General features: G+C 35.1%; 2 protein-coding genes and 1 pseudogene across 3 annotated transcripts; all 3 read right to left on the bottom strand.

The window, feature by feature from the left end:
• Nucleotides 1–2,370: 2,370 nt before the first annotated feature.
• Nucleotides 2,371–7,579, bottom strand: LOC110728421 (importin subunit beta-1-like). 2 transcript variants are annotated; one of them, XM_021908075.1, is made up of 3 exons: nt 7,396–7,579; nt 3,839–6,256; nt 3,557–3,755 (listed from the first exon to the last, which is right to left on the bottom strand). In XM_021908075.1, exons 2-3 carry the CDS (start codon nt 6,247–6,249, stop codon nt 3,557–3,559), a joined length of 2,610 nt encoding a protein of 869 aa, XP_021763767.1. In that variant the 5' UTR covers nt 6,250–6,256; nt 7,396–7,579. The 2 variants fall into 2 exon arrangements, with proteins under 2 accessions (XP_021763771.1, XP_021763767.1); XM_021908079.1 differs by lacking the exon at nt 7,396–7,579 and having other exon boundaries at nt 2,371–3,755; nt 3,839–6,249.
• Nucleotides 7,580–13,485: 5,906 nt separating this feature from the next.
• Nucleotides 13,486–14,749, bottom strand: LOC110726290. The gene is made up of 3 exons (XM_021905744.1): nt 14,174–14,749; nt 13,945–14,088; nt 13,486–13,713 (listed from the first exon to the last, which is right to left on the bottom strand). The coding sequence occupies exons 1-3, from the start codon at nt 14,747–14,749 to the stop codon at nt 13,486–13,488; spliced, it is 948 nt and encodes a 315-aa protein (XP_021761436.1).
• A 1,374-nt stretch (nt 14,750–16,123) lies between these two features.
• LOC110728412 lies at nt 16,124–19,706 on the bottom strand (annotated as a pseudogene).
• Between the last annotated feature and the right edge of the window lies 1 nt (nt 19,707).

Below are 19,707 nucleotides of genomic sequence, written 5' to 3'. Positions count from 1 at the left end.
ATTTATTCCATCTCAAATAAAAAAAATTAAAAAAAAAGGAAGGAAAAAAAGCAATTCTTCGTATAAGAACATATATTCATGTCTGATTTGGTTAAAAGCGTCCCAATATATTTTTTTCAAGATATTACTTTTTTAGAATTATTTATTGATATCTATATATAATTAATGATTAAAGTTATGTATCTTGTATATGTAAAATTAGAAGAGGTACAAATGTTAAATGTCGAACAACTTAATGTGGTGACTTTGTGGAAGGGTTGAGGACCGGATGTCAAGTAACCCGAGAGCAACTATAAAATATATATCGGGATATGATACCCAAAACATGAGATCAAATCCCATTTTTCCCGTTGTCTATATGCTCTCTACACAAAACAACATGATGTGGTGACTTTGTGGAAGAGTTGAGGAGAACTGGTGCAAGATCATCACTAAAAGAAGTGCAGCAAATCTGCAATAGAGGAGCACTATTTTTGTTGAGGTGGTGTGAACTGTGCAGAATACTGACTTTATAACATGTGAATTGTGATAGTGATTTTACAATATGTTCAAGGCACCTTTCAAATATCATCATTCTTTCTTAATTACAAGTCAATCTCTTCTTCCCTTCACATTGTGTGGCTCTTGAACAGCCAAATCTCATCGTACTAGTCTATTGCCATGAACAAATTGCTAACTTTTCTTTTCAATTTAAGCACCAAATCTTATCTAAGAGTTTAGCTAGGTTACCGGCCACCACTATAAAGTATAGATGAAAGATTGTACTACGTACCACAAATAGAATGGTAGTATAGATACAAATACGTTGATATGATTTATAAAAAGAGAAAGGTAAAATATTATTTAGGTTTGAGAATATATACGCAATTGCCTTAACACCTTACTGATTCAATCAAAAGATCGCTTTCTTATTGTCAAAGATAAAGACCTAACACGTAAGTTAGCTTTCCACTATACATGGCACGATAAGAACTAAAAATTAAAGACCAGAAGTCTCATTGCTTGCATTGGTCTTTAGTTTATCAACAAGAGCTAATAATAGATTAACTACGCCATTATCCCCACTTATTTTAGCATGATAAGAAATATTTTGCTACAAAATTGAGAATTATTCCATTTCATATCATAACTCCAAATGATAGCTGTACTGTGTTGTAATATTTCAAGTGTCTAATTTTTTCAAAAAGAAAGAGAGAAAAAGATGTATCTCAACTTGTTACTTAAGAGTATAAAAAGCACAGTTTATTTATCATAAATGAATATAATAATATGAAGAAGTTTTCCTTCCTCGTCTATATATACATCAAACGTATAGAACTATATTGATTTTTTTTTTCTAGAATTTGTTTGTGCAAAAAAGAAATGGCACCACAGTTTTTTTGACCTTGTAATAGAGCGTAGTCAATGTATGACTCACATGAAGGACTGTCATATTTGAAGTAATTCCTTAAATTGACAATTTCTTTTCTTGCATTTTGTGAAAACTATATGGATGTTAAATTAGTGAGCATGAATCATAACGCATACAACATAGTGTGTTTCTTCACCATAAGTGGAATCAAAAGCTCCAATAGCTCATGTAGAATTTCATACTTGTACATTTCAATGGCAATTTTTATTACGGAATAAGCAACTAATTAATACAAGTATTTAATATTAATGCAACAAATAATAAGTTAACCTTTTTGAACCTCGTATATCATTTCATGTTTGGCTAGTCCCTAACTTAAACCACCCCTTTATGAAACAATATAACTCCGGTTGATCCACTAATATAAACCATCTACTTATTTAGTGTCCAATATATGAAAGTATTCCGTAACTAAAGTTTTAAGACCTGATAATGAAAACTATAAGGAGTGATAATGAAAACATAATATAGTGATATCGAATGTTGCCTATCACTTTAGCATGAAATGGACAGATTATTGACTCCAATGGAAAAAAAAAAAAAAAAATCTCTCTTGGAATTTGGAAGTCAGGTAAGGCAAAGATGTAAACCTGAAAATACCAACTTTTCATAGAGTGAAAGGGTCAAGTGATATAGCAACTACACATAATCATGACTTCTTAGAACTTTCAACATATATTGCCTCATCATTTATCTGGCCGAATTCTTTTTGGGAATTTACACGAAATACAGATGTTATCCAAACCCCAAATATTTTAAAAACTTGAATTCTCACCTTTTATAAATTGAAATTTTAAAATGTTGGCATTATGATAACGTATACCAAGACAACACAATATATTAATACTAATGCGAATTTAATCATCAGATTACTACGTATTAGTTGAAAATACAACATGAAGTAACTATTAATTTTAAATGGGAAATAGAAGTCACTATACTATTAAACTATGCAAAAATAGATAAACTTATCCTCAATTACAAATACCAGCTTTACATGATAAAATCTGGATAGCATATATTATATAAAAAATACTTAAGAGACTTCTTTGTTCAATCTCACAAGTATAACATCATACAACTTGGAGAGAAAAATACGGGGTCCAAATTAAAGACCCAGTTTCCATAATATGTTTATAACATGATAACTATAGGAAGCCCACAAGTTACACGTTTCGCCTTTAAAGACGACAAAATCTGGAAATAATTTACGCAACTAAAAATTCCTGTACTCCACTGCAAAATCCAAGATTCCAAGTAACAGACATGCTTGATCATGAATGAGAACAATCGACCAAAACGAATTTGATCAAGCAGTAGTGCTTAAACCCAAAATATCATTGAAATAATGCATAATGATAATAATAATAATAATAATGTGATGCTTTCATCGTATGTGGGTGATCAAAAAGACCACATGAAGAGTATACAAAAAAAAAAAAAAAAAAAAAAAAAAAAAAAAAAGACAAAATATGATGAGACGCAAATGCAACACAACTGTTGGCTGAACTGATGGACTACAAACCATGCAGGACTCAAAAAAAGGGGGGAAAACCAAAAATTAAAAGATCAAATATGAAGAAAATGAAAAATGGGGGAAGGAAAAAATTATAATAAAAAAATACTTGGTGAAGGGGGGAGGAAATTCTATGTTAAACCACTGGTGGTCATTTGAACATATCTTTGAACCTGCATTGACCCTCTGCTGTAATCATCATCTGACTTCCAGATATTCACATTGTAACATTTAGAGACGATAGGAAACACCAGGGCAAACAAGGGAATATCCCTTTTCAAAATTAGTAGAGGGGACCATGGACCGGAAATCAGGCAACCACGCTTTCGGCATGATTTTTGATCAGTTTTGACATTTCAGACTCAAAAGACATACATGTCTCTCCCATATTCATCCTTCGGCACTTAGCTTGATTGGTTAAAAACTTTCAAGCAGAGGCCCCTGAAATGTTTCCGACTATCCACCACCTCCTTAATGACCAGAGCAAAAGGACCTGACAGCTTCAGTTGTCTGACTGGTGACGACCCGACACTTGTGTATGCAACCCCAAACCCCCGGACCCAACTCGACACCCAATGCATGCAGGGACTTCTAAAAGTAAAAGAATATACCAAACAGGAGACCAAGCCTCAAATGGATATCACTCGACTAACAGCCAACTTGGCCCATTCAGCAGATTGCTTAATTGAATGATCATCAGACAACAAGCATTCATTAAGCAAGTCCCGGCATGATGGAAACTGCTGGATTAAGGGGCCTGCACTAGTTGCAAGTGTGTCTGCAAGGTCACCAAGCACTCCGATGGCAGTCTTCATGACAGCATCATCCCTACAAATATAAAGTTTTGAAATTAGCTATCAAACAAGAATAAAGTGTGTAAACCAACACACCAAAATATACGAATAACTTACATAGCTTTCTCCTGGTATATGCTATCTATGAAGGAAAGAATATGACGTGCATGAGTTAGCAGAAGTTGGGTTCTCGAAGTGTTTTTAAATCCTTGAAGGATTCCAGAATAAGCTTCCAAAATTCCATTCCGCAAAAGATTAGTGTACTCGAGCATCTCATCATCAGCACCAGCTGTGTGAGCAGACAAGTCCGCTGCACTCTGAAGCATTGGCATGGCGTACATCAAATATTTCTCAAAATTCTCTCCTATCGCAAGAGCTATGTCCCCAAAGCATGAGAAAATAGGAGGCTTTACTGAACGATGAAGTTGATTGCTTGACAAGTCCTTAAGGAGTTGTGTCATAATCCCATCACAATAAGGCAGAATCTTATCTTCCAACGCCCTGCATAAATCTCCCACCACACCAACGGTGACAGCACAAACTTGGTATTCTTCAAAGTTTTGAAGACCCATTTCCAAGTACTTGTAGAACTGATTCATGTATTTGGCAAATTCAGGACCTGTGACATAGGCAAGAGCACCAATTCCTAGCATGGCCTCTTCATGTACTGTGGCATTTCTACAAGCAAACACTCCTAAGAATAGTTGCATGATTTGATCAGCGTACTGCAAAAGCATAGCTCTAGGTTGTTCTGCTGCCCCAAGCTTCTGAATAATAACCTGAAGACAACCGCACAAAAGACCTTGCAGTTCTCCCTGTTTCCCATCAGGTGAAAGGTTGTGTGATTCAAGTGTTTTATGAAGCTCCATCATAATTACAGGAACTAGTTGCAAAACCAAGGGAGCAGTTTCATCAGTTGAGCACCTGACTACTTCATTTAGAGTTTCATAAGCAGCAGTCCGCAATCGCGCTTCCCCAGCATCTTCTCTGTGGGTAACAGTAAGAAGGGACTGGACAATCTCCTGGAAGTAAGGAGTCAAGGGTGAAGACGAACCAATATCCTCATAACCTTGGGCCAAGAAATAGAGAGCACCACAGGCTTTTTCAGCAACATTAGGAGTGTCCTTCATGGCTTGCAATAAAACCGTAAGAATCTGCTGGCAATTTGCATGCGTGATAATTGGAGTTTCCACCGCTGATCCATGAAGAAATTCAAAAATTCGTCCAAGAGTCCACGCTGTGGTGTCCTTAACATGGCTGTTAGGATCTTTTGTCAATGCAGTGAGCATGAAGTTCAAAGCAACATTGACAATTGCAGTCAACTTGTCAGGGGATGGACCCTCCAAAATTGATCCAAAGGCATAGGTGGCAGCCTCTCGTTGCCTCCAATCAGGCTTCGTGATGTTCTCTTCAATAAATGGCATCACAAGAGGCACAATATCATCTCCAACAGTTCTTGCAACAAGCCCAAGGCAAGTTCCCCCAGCCATAGCAATATTCCAAGCTCCCTCATCTTGATCTTGCTCCTCTTCTTGCTTGAGAAGTGTCTCCAGCAACATGGGGACCAAAGCAGGGAGAGCCTGCTTGATAAAATAAAAGCAAGGAATTTCAGAGTCACCCGTGAAATCAACTCCATATTCTTCAAGAATATCAATTTCCTCATCACATATAGAGCTCCAAAACTCAACAGCTTGAAGAGCAACTGGCTCTTCATCTTCCCTCACTGCCTTTGCTGTAATATTAAATATGTCCTGAATGTAAGGAGCCAGCTTCTCATAATATGTGGAAGAAATTGCAACCAAACATTCAAAAGCTGCCTGTCGAATCTTCACATCAGGTGACAATGTCGCCTCACAGACAACTCTCATGATATAATCTCTCTCCATATCATTGTTAAAATTAGCCTGAGCAAAGCCCAAAGCATTATATAATGCATGCGTAGCAGCAAGCCTTACTTCATTGTTTGTTTCATTTGCATTCATACCTTGAACGACGGCAGTGAGGATTTTATTCACATGATCCTGCTCTACCACATCAGGAGAGACCTCCTCACACAAATACCCAAGGGTCTCCAAAGTTGCTTGTTTGACATGAGGTGGAAGTTGGTGAATGTTTCCTAACAGTGATCCTATCAGCTCTGGCCATTGTTTGTGGGGCAACTCAATACCAGCAACCTTAGCAACTACCTGAGATGCAGTTGAGCGGGCATCATGAACAGGAGAAGACAAGGACTGTAACAAGAATGCCTTAATTTGATTCTTCAATCCCACATCTAAAGACACCCATTTCTGTATAAGCTCAAACTTTCTAGGTTGTTCCTTAGCATCTAATTCATTTTTAAGAATAAGACCCGCTAATTTTCGCGAGTCAGCTGGCTTTTCTTCATTGGCTAGCTCTCCAGCAAGCGAAAGCAAGAAACTTGGGAGGTTCTGATCCTGAAATTGTTTAAGGTTATCTTCAGCAAGCTTCCGGACTTGCCCATCGACTGATTGAGCATTCAAAAGTAATTGGGTGATTTCCATCACCATAATATATCTGCATAAAAGCACTTGTCAAAACTCAATCAAGTAGGAATCATAATCTTTACCACAAAAGGCACTGGAACTTTATTTTTCTAAATTTCTAACAGCACCACCAGTACGTACTACATCCCAAAAAAGATCAACTGAAAGTAAAAAACACAATGCATGCATATTCAATCGATTGACAGGTCCAGATAGACTGTACATCCAACTAGAGGAAGCTTGAAAGAAGAAAGAACCAATTTGCTGAAACAAGCACTGAATAACTATTAACAAAAATTTGAATATAATGGCCTATAAATCAATGACTGATAATCTCAACGAGCAACGATTTTTTTAGATTCAACAACTACTAGGAGAATGGGTCTGTAATTTTATTGAGGGAAAACAAAAAATCATGCTTTAGAGGTCAACCTTGCGCCGTCCTAGAAAGAATGCAACTTCAATGGTTAAACAAAATTCCTATCACTATTCCGAAAATTCCTATGTGTCTGATAAACAAAACTGGTATTCAAAATATACACCACCCTTACCAGTATAAATTACTTTTACAGTACTCTGTAGTTACTGCAGAAAGCAATCAATCTTTTCAAAATCTAGGAACGGTTTCCCGGAGCATAATAGTCAGTCACCCAATTGATTGACAAAAGCACAGCAATTGGCATAAAACGCAGAGAAATTAAAGAACTAGTAAAATGGAAAAACGAATTAGGTCAATTCAACTGCAAATATTCAATTGCAGCTAGATCTAACAATATAAACAGCTAATCATCTAATTAAACACCAAATTTCAGAAATAGTACAAATTAATCAAATAATAAACATATAAAACAATTGCATTTGAACCGAAATCAACCTAACAATTACACTACTTCAACTAATTCTGAAAAAAAATCCTAATCACTCACAACATTTAAATCTAACTAATGACAATCATCAATCCCCTAATTAACAATAATTGTAAAATAAAAACAAAATTCATAGATCGCACCATTAAACAAAAAATCGATCGATCGAAGTAAACAGCAATCCAATCCGATCAATTAAACAAGAAAAAATGAAATTCAAAAATCAAACCGATCAATCAAAAAATGCATCAAAATGCAGAAAATCAAACTAAAAATTACAAAAAGAAATTAAGTCTGCAATTACCTGAGATTGCAAGAGGATTGAGGAGAGAGAAAGTGACAGAGAGTAATCAGTCACCGATCGAAAGACAGAGGAAACCCCCAAAAACGGCGGCTTCGAAACCCTAGGAGAGAGAAACAAAACTAGAGAGAGAAAAAAAGAAGAGAGAGAAGAGAGACGCGGTTGTGAAAAACAAATGGAGACTAAAAGAATAATTTTTTACATAAAACACGCAAATAATAATCCAACAAATTACTGATTAACGTTAATTAATCAAGTTTAATTAATTTACAATTTTTAGGAGTAATTTGGAATTATATTTGTAAGTCCAATATTGGGTAGTACAAGTACGGTATTACTAGTAGATCTGATTGAGAAGATCTGGACCGTTGGTTTGTGGCGAACGGGTCCCACCAATATTTTTTTTTTTAAATTTTTGAAGTTTTTTTTATAAGTGTAAGTAGTAATAATAATAATACAAGTAATGCATTTATTAAAAGAAAAAGGTGTAATAATGGTGATAATGCAAATAATAAAAATAATAATGTGGAAAATTACAAAAAGTAAAGGTGTTTAATAATTGGAGACAGATAAGCAATATCTTGTAATATGCTTTGGTTGGTTGAATTGAGGTTGTGCTTTTGCTATCAAATTCAATAATTTTTTTTTTCATGCCATACTATATGATGTAAGTTTTGTATTGTAATTGAATTTTATACTTTTGCACATTATTCTTATAATGGCTGTCTGAATTGAAAATTTAATAAAAATAAATTAAAAATAAGAAGTTGTAATTTGATTAATATGTTTATAGCTAAAGGGATATTCTTTTTTAATACTATACATTATATTGTATTAGATTTTAATTTAAGGTCAATAAATTTTGATTTTACTTACCTTTTAAAAAGTTTAATTAATCTTACACTATTAAAGTTATATGGTCAACTATCGAACAATTGTTTCATGAAATACTTGTGATGTCTAATGACGTAAAAGAATCATACTTAGTATGTGGTCTGTCCTTATGTTCCATCGTCTACCAATTTTTGTATCTTATCATGCTTCAAACACAATTCTTGATAATTTTTCCTTAACTTGTTTTTGTATGAAGTTCATCTACTTCAAAAATGTACTCTTTTGAATAACTTTATTTGATGATTTTTTTATTTTTTTTTTGACATGATTAATAATTATGTTGATCACACCATATGAATACATAACTAAGAATTCCAATCACCTAACACGAGAGTAAATATGTGTGCATTATCCAATTTTAAAATTAATATATTACTTTAGTAATTTTTGCATAAACCTAATCGTTACAAATTTAATTAAATCTGCGGAGATATAATATTGGGCATACTGCATACATATTCAATTCATTTATAGCCCAAATTATCTGATCTAATCATTATATTAATCTATTTTGAGCAAAACTCGTGATCTGATCAACCAAGTTAGAATGAATACTTTCTTTTTTGCATAGTTACATGTTATCTACATATCTCAATTGAAGCCCTAATAAACTGATTCTACATATTAATAATTGTAAGCTATTTACCTTTTGCCTCTTTAATTTATAAGTAAAACTAAGACCAATGTGACTGTATTACGTTGTAACAATTAAGCCAAAGAAATATACTACGTATAAGATACATCATACATACTCCATCTGTTAGTACCATCACGTACAATTACATACTTTTCACATTTCACTTCTTTGTTTGTTAGTATGTAGCACATTACTTGCTCCATTACTTTAATAATGATTTTCTTAAAAAATATAAAAGTGAGGTTCAACACGACTCATAAATAGAATTTTCCCGCCTCTCTTCTTTAATTTACCTTTTTAAAATTGTGTTATTTGCTCATGAAGCGAATTAAACATTTAAGTGAAACTTACCATTTGGCATTTTCAATCAGTTTGTGAGCATATAAGTACTCTGTATATCTTTGATTGTGTATTTTAAAGTTAAGAAATAGTTCATGTACCGAACATACATATTGAGATATATCTAACAAGACCGCGTAAAATATAAATTACAAACGATGATCAAAGTGGAGTTTGTAAATAATGCACCAAACAAAAAAAAATGCTACTTCGTAAAATATTAAATTTTTGCATCCCTTAAATTTATTATTAAATCTACTTTTTTTTTTTAAAGGTAAGAAAAAAGAAACATTAGGAACCCCTCCTCACGAGGGGAATTCCTAATGCATCAGAGGAAATAATAGGGTACAAAGAGTAATGTCCATATTATCACTAACAAGATGACCTACATTCGCGATCCAATCTGCTGCTCTGTTTGCTTCTCTGTAAACATGATTAATATCCCATTGTTGAAACCTTTGAAGAAGATTGAGGATGTCGGCGATGATGTGATCGATTTGCCATGGAACGAACCAAACTCCTTTAACTGCATTGATTACTAGGAGATTATCCCCTTCGATGACTAAATGTTGAATCTCGTGTTGAAGAGCGAGATGGATGCCTTTTCAAAGAGTTGTAGCTTCTGCAACAAAAACAACAGTGTTGCCAAGGTTGAAGGTGCGAGCTGCGACAAGGGAACCGGTGTTGTCTCTAATGATGACGCCTACTGCTGCTTTGTAGTTTTTGAGTGAACCGTCAAAGTTGAGTTTGAAAGAGTTTAAGGGGGGTGTTTCCCAAGAAACCTGCTGGCGCGAAATGGAATGGATGGGTTCGTTGGTGGTGGGTATGGGTTTGGGATCTCTGCATAGGTGATCCCGAGCTTAAAAAGGTTTCTGTGAGAGTGTGACATTGCCACTCGGTGAACACAAATTGCGCTCTGTGGAAAATTCGAGGGATATCTAATGTTTCATTTTGAAGAATAATAGAATTTCGTTCATTCCATATGCTTCAGAATAAGAAGATAAACTTTTTAAGAGTGGAGTTGTTCTTTCTGAGGTTGTTTAGGGTGGGTAGCAAGCCTCCACGTGTAAGAGAACTACTCAACCAACTCTTGGTTAAAGGATGTTTCCAAATTTCTTTAGTTTTTTCACAACCGAGAAACAGGTTTGATTGCCTCTGAGTTTAAAGTACATAGGCTACAGTTGCTAAAAGGAATAATTTTTCTTTTGTAAAGGATATCTCTAACTCCAATGCTACCATGCATCAATTGTCATAGGAAGATTTGAAGCTTAGGAGGGATATCAAGCTACTTTATTAATTGGTAGAGCAAGTTTATTATAAGTACAGTAATACACCTACTTGTACAAGAGAAATTGTTTTGTCAGCATGCTATAATGGTGAGATGACTTTGCTTTTGAATTTGAATTATACTTCGTATTAGGCTAGAAATTCCACAATTCACGGTCATTTAAAATAAAATAAAAATCTTAACTTGCTTTAGTCTGTTGTTAACCAAAAAAAAAAAAAAAAAAAAAAAAAAAAAAAAAAAAAAAAAAAAAATAACAATATCTAAGTCATTAGTCCTAATGTTAGTGGTGCATTGCACTTACAAACAAAAACCTAACCTATTATTTAGTACAAGTAAATATATTTTGAAATTAAAATGTAAATATTACTCTTCTTGTGATCCCGTTTCAAACTAATTTATACTTAACAATTTTAATTTTTTTGTTCGATAATGTAAAGTACAGAGTACGAAGTATCATTCACGAATCTCCTCGAGGAGTCCGACTCCGATCCTCATGTAATCTTCAAAAAAGAGTTCATGCAATAATAATATGGAAAATTTTCTTTTTTACCACCTTCAAATAATGACTTTGTCGAATTTACCACCTCCAAAAAAAAACATTTACTTTACCACCTCATAAAAAAATTAAACATCAGTTTTACCACCTCATCTGAGCTCAGGTGACGGAAAACGCTTGTGGGGCCCAGCATAACGGCTAGTTTTTGATTTTTTCCCAAATTTCTCTCGATTTCCCTTTTATTTAAACCTAGTTCTTCATTTGTACACCAAATTCTTGCAGATTGGAGATTAATTTTTGCGATTTTCTTCACAAATCAGTATTTTTGGGCAACCTTAACAATCCCAAACCCTCTAATTATCAAACAATCAATTGAACTCCTCGACAACAAGCATCAAAAAGGTAAGCCATTGTCGTTAATTCTCTAGCAATTTTCGTGATTTCTGTTGTAATTTTTTGGCAATTCGTTGCGTGATTATGTTGCATTTGCTAAGAGTAATTGAAATTGGGCGTTTTGTGAGGTCAATTAAACCCCAATTTCAATTAAAATACTTAGGGTTCATGTAAGATTAAATTAGATTGGGGGTTTTTGTTATGTGAATTGGCTACTGAAATTAGGGTTATATTATGGTGATTGTGTTCAAATACAATTAATTTCATTCTTGTTCTTACTGAATTTCAGAAGGGAATGTCTTCAGTTAGCATGTCACCCTCAAAGGAGAAAAAATGTCAATGTGGAGTTCCAATGTCTAGGCTGACTGCTTGGACTAGGGAGAACCCTGGACGCAAGTTTAGGACCTGCAAATTCTATGATCCTGTGACTGAGTCAAGGGGGTGTAAAGCTTTTGAGTGGGTGGATCAACCAGATGGAACACCTTGGCAAACAAAGGTGATTAACAACTTGCTGCTGGACAAGAAACTAATGAAGGGAGAGCTGAATGACATGAAGAGGGAAGTTGATGATGTTAGTGGACAAAGGAGGTGCTTGCTCAATGAGATTGACAGCTTGAAGATGAAATGCAAAGCTCTTAGCTCAGACAGGAATAAGATGATCAAGGAAGTGCATGGCAGCAATGCAACAACAAAGAAAATGCTCACAGTACATGTTATTGTTGTGTTTTGTTGTTTTGGTTTGGTACTGGCTATGTATTTTAGATCTTAGGTTCATTTAGGAATGCTTAGAAACAAAAAAAATCCCCAACTTATGTTGTGTTTTGTTGAATTATTATGTGTGGATGTTGGGATGACATTTCTTGTACTACTTTTAACTAAATCAATGAGAAATGGAACTTTTTGGTAGAAACATATCACATTTCGTATTAGTATTTGCAACACAATGTTTTTAATTATTTTACATTGGCTGAGACAAAAGTTAAGGCACCTTTGTGCAAAATCATTGTTCAACTACCAAATATACTGCCTACTATACACATGTGTAGTTAATAAACTTGGTTGTCTATTACAAAATACTAATGAGTAGACCTAGGGTCACAGTTGATTGAGATCCTTGTCCTTCTTGCTTGTCATTACATGAAGCTTGGACCTGGTCTGTATTTTGACTTTGGGAGGAGTAGTTGTTGGCACTCTTGTGGGCTGACTCAGGCTCCTGTTGCTCCTGGTAACAGGCTGAGTTGGCAAAGGCTCTGTTCTTGTTGCAGGCTGGCTTGACACAGCAGTTGCAGGTGCAGCATTACTTGACCCAGCCTGCAATCACAGTATGACAAGACTCAAATACAAAGCCACTAAATACACTCAAGTCACAAAATACACAAAATACCTGTCTTGCTGCTTTCTCTTCACAATTCTTTCTCTGTTCCTTAAGTCAAGGAGTCTGCATCTGTGGCCTCCCACCCTTTGGATTTGTTGCAGGTGGGTTAGGCTGTTCTGGTGCTGCTTCAGCCTTACATGTTTTGGCAAAGTGGCCAAACCCACCACAGTTCTTGCATTGTTTCTTCACCTTTGGCTTCTTGCCCTCAGGTGCTGCAGAAGTGCCCTCCCCTGGTTCAAGCTTTCTCTTTTTTGCCTTAAGCCTTCCTGGCTGCACTTTCAGCATAGGTGGCAAAGGCTGTCTGAGCTTGACCTTTTCCCAATTCTTAGGGCCAGGCATTGGCTGTATTGGGTTCTCATATGCAGCCAAGTATGTCACCCTATAGTAATGTGGGTGCACATACAACTCAGGATCATCCCTTTTGTCCATTATGCAAGAAAATGCATGGACACAAGGTATTCTTGTCAACTCCCATCTATAACAAGTGCATTTTCTCTCTTGTAGATCCACAATGCACTGATCATCCTTGTATTTCACCTCATAAATTTCATCCCTTGAAGCTGTAACTCACATGTCCTGGCATACTTCTCCAACCCATCAAAGACTTTGTTGACAAATGGGGTTAGTAAACCTTCCCAAGACTTTGCTGCCTCCCATTTGTCATTACTCCTCTACATCATATATCTTCTAAGCCATTCCATTTGAGTTAGAATAGGCTTGTCTCTGGCATCTCTAATTACTGCATTAAATGTCTCACACATGTTGTTTAACAACATGTTAGACTTGCAGTTTGTAGAGAAAGCATGCCTTGACCAGTGCTGGGGGTCAATGTTTGACAACCACTGGTATGCTTCTTCATCCAAAAAATTGATACTTTCCATAGCAACTTCAAACTCAAACTGATACAACCACACACATGACAACCATTCAACACAACATAGACACATGGCATACAGTTTTCACAAAATAGAAAGACATGCAAATATGTGCAAAACTAAATGTAGATAAATGGGCAAAATTCACAAGTATTTGGGCAAAAACCAAACTGATACAAGCTAAACAAAAAAGCACCTAGCATACATTATAGTTCACCATAAAACTGACATAAAAGAACCTAAATAGAAGCTTACCAGAGTGCTTGCCCTAGCAGCAGCCCAGAACAATTCCTTGAAAGTTGCACCATGAAATTTCAGTTTGAAATTTGACCAAATATGCCTCACACAAAATCTGAGCTCAGCTTTGGGGGCCACATCTGCAAATGCTTCTATGAGACCCTACACACAAGGCAAAACTAACAAGTTAGTGTACAGAAAAGTCAAATAAAGCAAAGTAATTTAAACACAAACACAGCCCACTTACTTTCTGTCTGTCAGACATAAAAGTCAAGCCATCTCCTTGGTCATACACACAAAGTTCCTTGAGCAAGCTCTCTAGAAACCAGCACCAGCTGTCCTTGTTCTCAATCTCTGCAGTTGCCCAAGCAATTGGGAAGATGGCATTATTGCCATCTTTTCCAACTGCAACCAAGATCTGCCTAGGGTATGCCCCTTTTAGATGGCACCCATCCACCCCAATTACTGGTCTGCAACCAGAAATGAATCCATCCCTAAGTGCAGCTAAGCACACAAACATCCTCATAAAAATTGGTCTTTCAATTTGACTAATATCATCCACCACCACATTACACTCACTCCCTGGGTTCCATTTCAGCAGTGTCTTCCCATAGTCCCAAACCTTTGAGTATTGCTCTGATGAAGAGCCATATATTATAAGCTTTGCCCTGCTTCTAGCCAACCAAGCCTTGGAGTATGTAATTTTGATCCCCAAGTCATTCAAGGCCCTGTCCTGAATCTGTTTAATCTTCCATCTGGGGTTGCCCCTGAACTCCTCCAAGTACCTGTCAGCAAGGAACTCTGCTGTCACCTTGTTGTTCATTTTACTCCTAACACACCTATGCTTCAGCCTTAGTGTCTTAATTTGCTAAGCCTCTGATTTCACAAGCCTTATTGCATAGAACTTGAACCTACACCTAACACCCTTACTACATGTACACTTCACTATCCTACAACTGTTCTTGTTATACACACACTTGCATTTCCTTTTGCAATATGTTGTTAGCCTCTTTGAATCATTGTGAAGAAGGTAATACTCATACCTATTTTCAATTGCATGTTGTCTCAAAGCTTTTCTCATTGTTTGCACATCACTGAACCTTTGACCAACTACAAATTTGATAGCCCTTTCAAAGTCTGTCTCAGGGTTAAACCAAGTAACACTACCCTGATCATCATCTGAATCACCTTCCACACTCTTTAGCTCATCATAATCACAAGCTGCCTCCTCTTCAACCCTCACTTCAATTTTCTGTAGATTTCTTTCTATGTCAAACCCTGTGTCCTCATCATCACTTTGATCCCCTCCTTCAGTAACTCCCCTCAAACTGCCTTTCACCTCACTGTTAATATGGTCTAAATTTTTCTTCAACCACTCTTCATCATCATCAGAGTATAAGTCCTCCTCTCCCTCATCAACTTCTAACTCAAAATCACTCAACTCAGAATCAGAAGACTATGTATCACCATCCTCATCAGTAAACACATCACTATCATCCCTTAAGCTCCTCACTCTTTCTTTTATTTTTCTCACTAAATTAGCATGATTTCCAGTCTCATCCCCAACCTTAGCCTTACCCTTATCTGCAGCAGTGAGTTTACCCTTCCCTTTATGTGTATTAGCATTCACTTTCTCTGCCCTAGGAAGCCTCTCCTCGGCCTCTCTGTCATGTATAACAATGCCTTTTAACCTAGGGCTTCTCCTAAATGGCTCTTCTTCAGTGGGCTTACTAAGTACTGGGCTGGGTTTATATACTTTAGGCCCACCAAACCTCTTTTTCAGTTCCTTCCTTTGTGCAGGGGTTAGCTCATTCCCAGCTATACATTTGAAGGGTGTTTTGTTAGTCCCTTCAATTGGCTCATGACTGGTAACATACATCTCACATGCCCCCTCTTTGTTCACAGACTCTAGGAAACCATTCACCTCACCATCAACAAGCTCCCTTTTACCATTCACCCAAGACTTGCCCTTTTGTTTATACCAGCAACTAAACCCCCTAGGAACCTTCACATTCACATACACAAACCCATGTATAGCTGCTTGCCTCAAAAAGTGTACATCTATCTTATTTTTTTTCCACTTTTCTCATCCAATAAACCCACCCACCATCCCAAGTTAACACCCTCCTATTTTTACCAGCTAAAGAAGGTATAAAGGCACCCCCTACTGTAATTTTTAAGTCCACTGTGTCCATTCTGTAACAACACCAACAAAAGCACACACAACAATAACCAATTTCAGTAATTACAGTAAACAACAACAACCAATTCACCAATTACAGCAAGTAAAAGCAATTCACATTGACTGTGCACTAAATTAACAGTAAACAAGTAAATCTAATTAACTAATTATTTAACAAATGCACACTCTAATTCAGTCAAAGATTCGCATAATTAGGGTTTATAATACTTTAATTCACAGATTCCCAAAAAAGGCATACTTTACCCCAATTGACAACCATAAATCCAACGAAATGTACTAATAAAGGGTTTAAAGTACCTCTTGTAGTCAGGAATCTCGATTTATGTCAGCAAATTACCAAGCTTTTGGTCCCCTCACCCTGTGGAAGATGACAAGAGAAGCTGATGTGTTGCAATTTTGTGGTTCCAGCTCGTTTTCAACCACCCAAATTGATCTAGGGTTTCAGTTTTTACAGAGAGAAAAGAGAAAAATCAAAGGAGAGAGAAGCAGTTACAGTGAGTATCAAGAAAAATCAAAGGAGAGAGAGACGAAAATTGATGAGGAAGTGAGAAATTTGGTGAGACATTGATTATGGAAGGTGAGAAAAGGAGGAGACAGAAGGAAATCGATTTTAAAAGAATTAAATTGGAGGGAAGTGACAGTTAGCTGGGCCCCACAAGCGTTTTCCGTCACCTGAGCTCAGATGAGGTGGTAAAACTGATGTTTAATTTTTTTATGAAGTGGTAAAGTAAATGTTTTTTTTTTGGAGGTGGTAAATTCGACAAAGTCATTATTTGAAGGTGGTAAAAATGAAAATTTCCTAATATAAAGAAGTGAAAAAGTTGTTGCATCTCCACAACTTCATCAAGGAGCATGTGATCTTATTGAAGCTCAGCTCGAACTCTAGACGAATAAAAAATCATTTACATTAATAGCACATAATAATTATTAACGTGACAAAATGCATGTACATGCACATATTTACCAATTGTATTGTTAGCCTTCAAAACTCATCATGATAACAATCATCATCATCTTCTTCCCCCACATAAAGACTTTTGTAAAATTTATCTTCATGTTTTGAGATTTCATCAAAGGTTAACTTGTTATCATAGTTATCATCAACCTACAAGATAGAAAATAAATAGATAATATGAGTATGTAGTATAATTCCAAAGTATTTCATTAGTTTGTCTTCTAACTTTAATCACATACGAAGTATTATATTAAATTTTACCTCGTTCATCAAATAAGTTGTATAATATGAGGCATGATCCAATACACCTGGAAAAATAAATTGTTTAATTGGCTCCAACTCTTGAATCGTCAATAACCTGTTAGAATAATAATGCATAAATTATGTTTTAAATTAAAGAAATTTTTAAGTGTCTTTTGTGTTCTACATATATACTTTTTGAAAATTGAATAAAAAAAATTGTTCAAAAAAAATATCAGAATAAAAAGTCAAATATTTTACTAAAATGATTCAAATAATTTAAATATATAGAGTTGTAAACAACATTTATAGGCATAAAAAGCCGAAAAAATGAGAAAAATAAATATAAAAAAAAAAGAGTATAAAAGCGATAAAAGAAAGAAATTATTGTACGTACCTGTCTTTGTTTAAATCAAGGTTAGAAAAATGTAATTCCGGTGATGGAACAGAACCATTGGTTAAAAAGTGATAATAGTTCTTGAAGGTATCATAAGCATTGTCACAAAATTCTTGAAAGTTAAGATTGCCATCATTGTCCCAATCCTGTAATAAGTGTACACCAAAATATTCAAATAATGGATTTGTCAATTAATTTGGACAAATTAAAACAATAAATAAATTCTAGCATTGAAATTTCATCTAATTTATGTAAGAACTAGGAGAGGAATTATGTTCTTATAATTTAGAGGTAAGACATAATTCATTTGCCTTATCTTATCACACATATTCCATTCTTGAACTTTTGTATTTTTAACACTCTCTTCTAGGTGCAAGAAGCTACAAATATTATACAAGTAAAATTTTAATTTTTTTTTTTGACAAGAAATTTTAATTAATATAATTGTGGATAAAATAAGTTAAACAATTTTAAAAAAAAAAATAAGTAATAGAAATTTTTAAAAAATAAAAAACAAATATACTCTTTTAGCTCTTCTAAGCTTAATGTTCCATGTTGATCAGCGTCGGCATTGGTGAATTGTTCCATCCACCAACCAGTTTCCCCACGCCCCATCATCTTGTTTTTCTCTGTTACAAATATTTGAAATAATTGCAATATAGACTATGCGAATATATTCAATATCACACAACAAAATTATGTGCTACAAATTAAAGCATCAAAAGACTTTTAACATACACAGAATTTTAGGAAGTCTTATGTCAATATTGATATTTTATTTATTCATTCAAATTGTGGTTTTGTGCTCATATTCAACTATCATTGTATATATTGATGAGACAAAAAAAAAAAAAAAAAAAAAAGGTGTTCATTCATTACTATTCTTTTTTTTTTTTTTTTACAAAACATTCATTATTGTTTTATCTTAATAGTTTGTCATGATATATATTTCACAAAGTTTGTGTGGTTATTTATCTTAAACCCGAATGTACCTATCTCTAGATGCTATTTTAAAAGTAGGAAGGTTTTTTACTCCACACTAAATAGATTGTTTTACAGATTATTTATATGAATTCTTTATAAATGACTAGTTCGTAACGCATATATATACTCAAAATTTCAATGTTATAGGGGTATCATATTCTATCTGCCATTTTTCAGTTTTGTATAATTACCTCTCTTTTACTCGTATCATACAAAAAATCTACTTCATATGCAAAAATGTTAGCAACAACACTTACCTATGTCATCATCTGAAAATTTAGGGAAAAATTCTTTATAAGAAAAAAAACCATCCTTATTTTTATCATTAACCTCAAGCTTTTTCCTCGTAGAATACTCCAACCCCTGTTTAGCTTGCATGATATTCCAAGCTTCAAGCTCCCTAAATTCAACATAACCATCCTTTGGCATGTTGTCTATAAGAGGAAACAATGTTGTTAACCTCAACGTTAAGTTCAACTTCCCATCCTTCCCAAAATACACCTTATCTGTATCCTCGACCTCCGCCTCCATAATCTTATGCACATAATCTAAAGATGCATGATTATGATCATTTGGGTGAAAATCAACATTTCTATTTTCATTCAACCCCGTCCTTATGCTCAATTTTTGTGACAAGTGGGTCGAAATGTGTGCCCTCGAATAAACAAATATGGCGGTTACCATTATGGGATATGCTAGAGGGGGGAGGAGAATTAGGATGACAAGGGCGGTGGTCAATATGGTAAAGATAACCTCCCCCTTCGCCATGTCCGTAGAAGAGAGAGTTTCACCCTTTCAGGTGGGATGGGGCGAAGCAAGGGGAGATATTGAAGGGAAATGGAGGGAAATTGTTGTCTTTTTTCTGTTACATTGTTTAGTTTCAGGAGATTTTTGGTTTCAGACAATATCTGAGCATAATAATGAATATATCACCTAAAATGATTAAACATGATAGGAAGGTACAAAGTACACTGACAATGTTAGGTACTAATGTAACGAAAT

This window comes from Chenopodium quinoa, unplaced genomic scaffold, assembly GCF_001683475.1.
Source record: "Chenopodium quinoa cultivar QQ74 unplaced genomic scaffold, ASM168347v1, whole genome shotgun sequence".
Classification (NCBI taxonomy): Eukaryota; Viridiplantae; Streptophyta; class Magnoliopsida; order Caryophyllales; family Amaranthaceae; genus Chenopodium; species Chenopodium quinoa.
Note: the sequence above shows the minus strand (reverse complement) of the source record. Positions and strands in the feature narration are given on the sequence as shown.

Bases quoted from the DNA above. Each gene is read 5' to 3' on its own strand.
- LOC110726290 (XM_021905744.1), bottom strand. From the start codon at position 14,749: ATGAACAACAAGGTGACAGCAGAGTTCCTTGCTGACAGGTACTTGGAG. The intron at 14,089-14,173 runs GTAAGTGGGCTG...CCTTGTGTGTAG, and splicing joins TTATGTCTGACAGACAGAAA to GGTCTCATAGAAGCATTTGC. The intron at 13,714-13,944 runs GTAAGCTTCTAT...TGGTTGTATCAG, and splicing joins CTGCTAGGGCAAGCACTCTG to TTTGAGTTTGAAGTTGCTAT.
- LOC110728421 (XM_021908075.1), bottom strand. From the start codon at position 6,249: ATGGTGATGGAAATCACCCAATTACTTTTGAATGCTCAATCAGTCGAT. The intron at 3,756-3,838 runs GTAAGTTATTCG...TTATATTTGTAG, and splicing joins ATATACCAGGAGAAAGCTAT to GGATGATGCTGTCATGAAGA.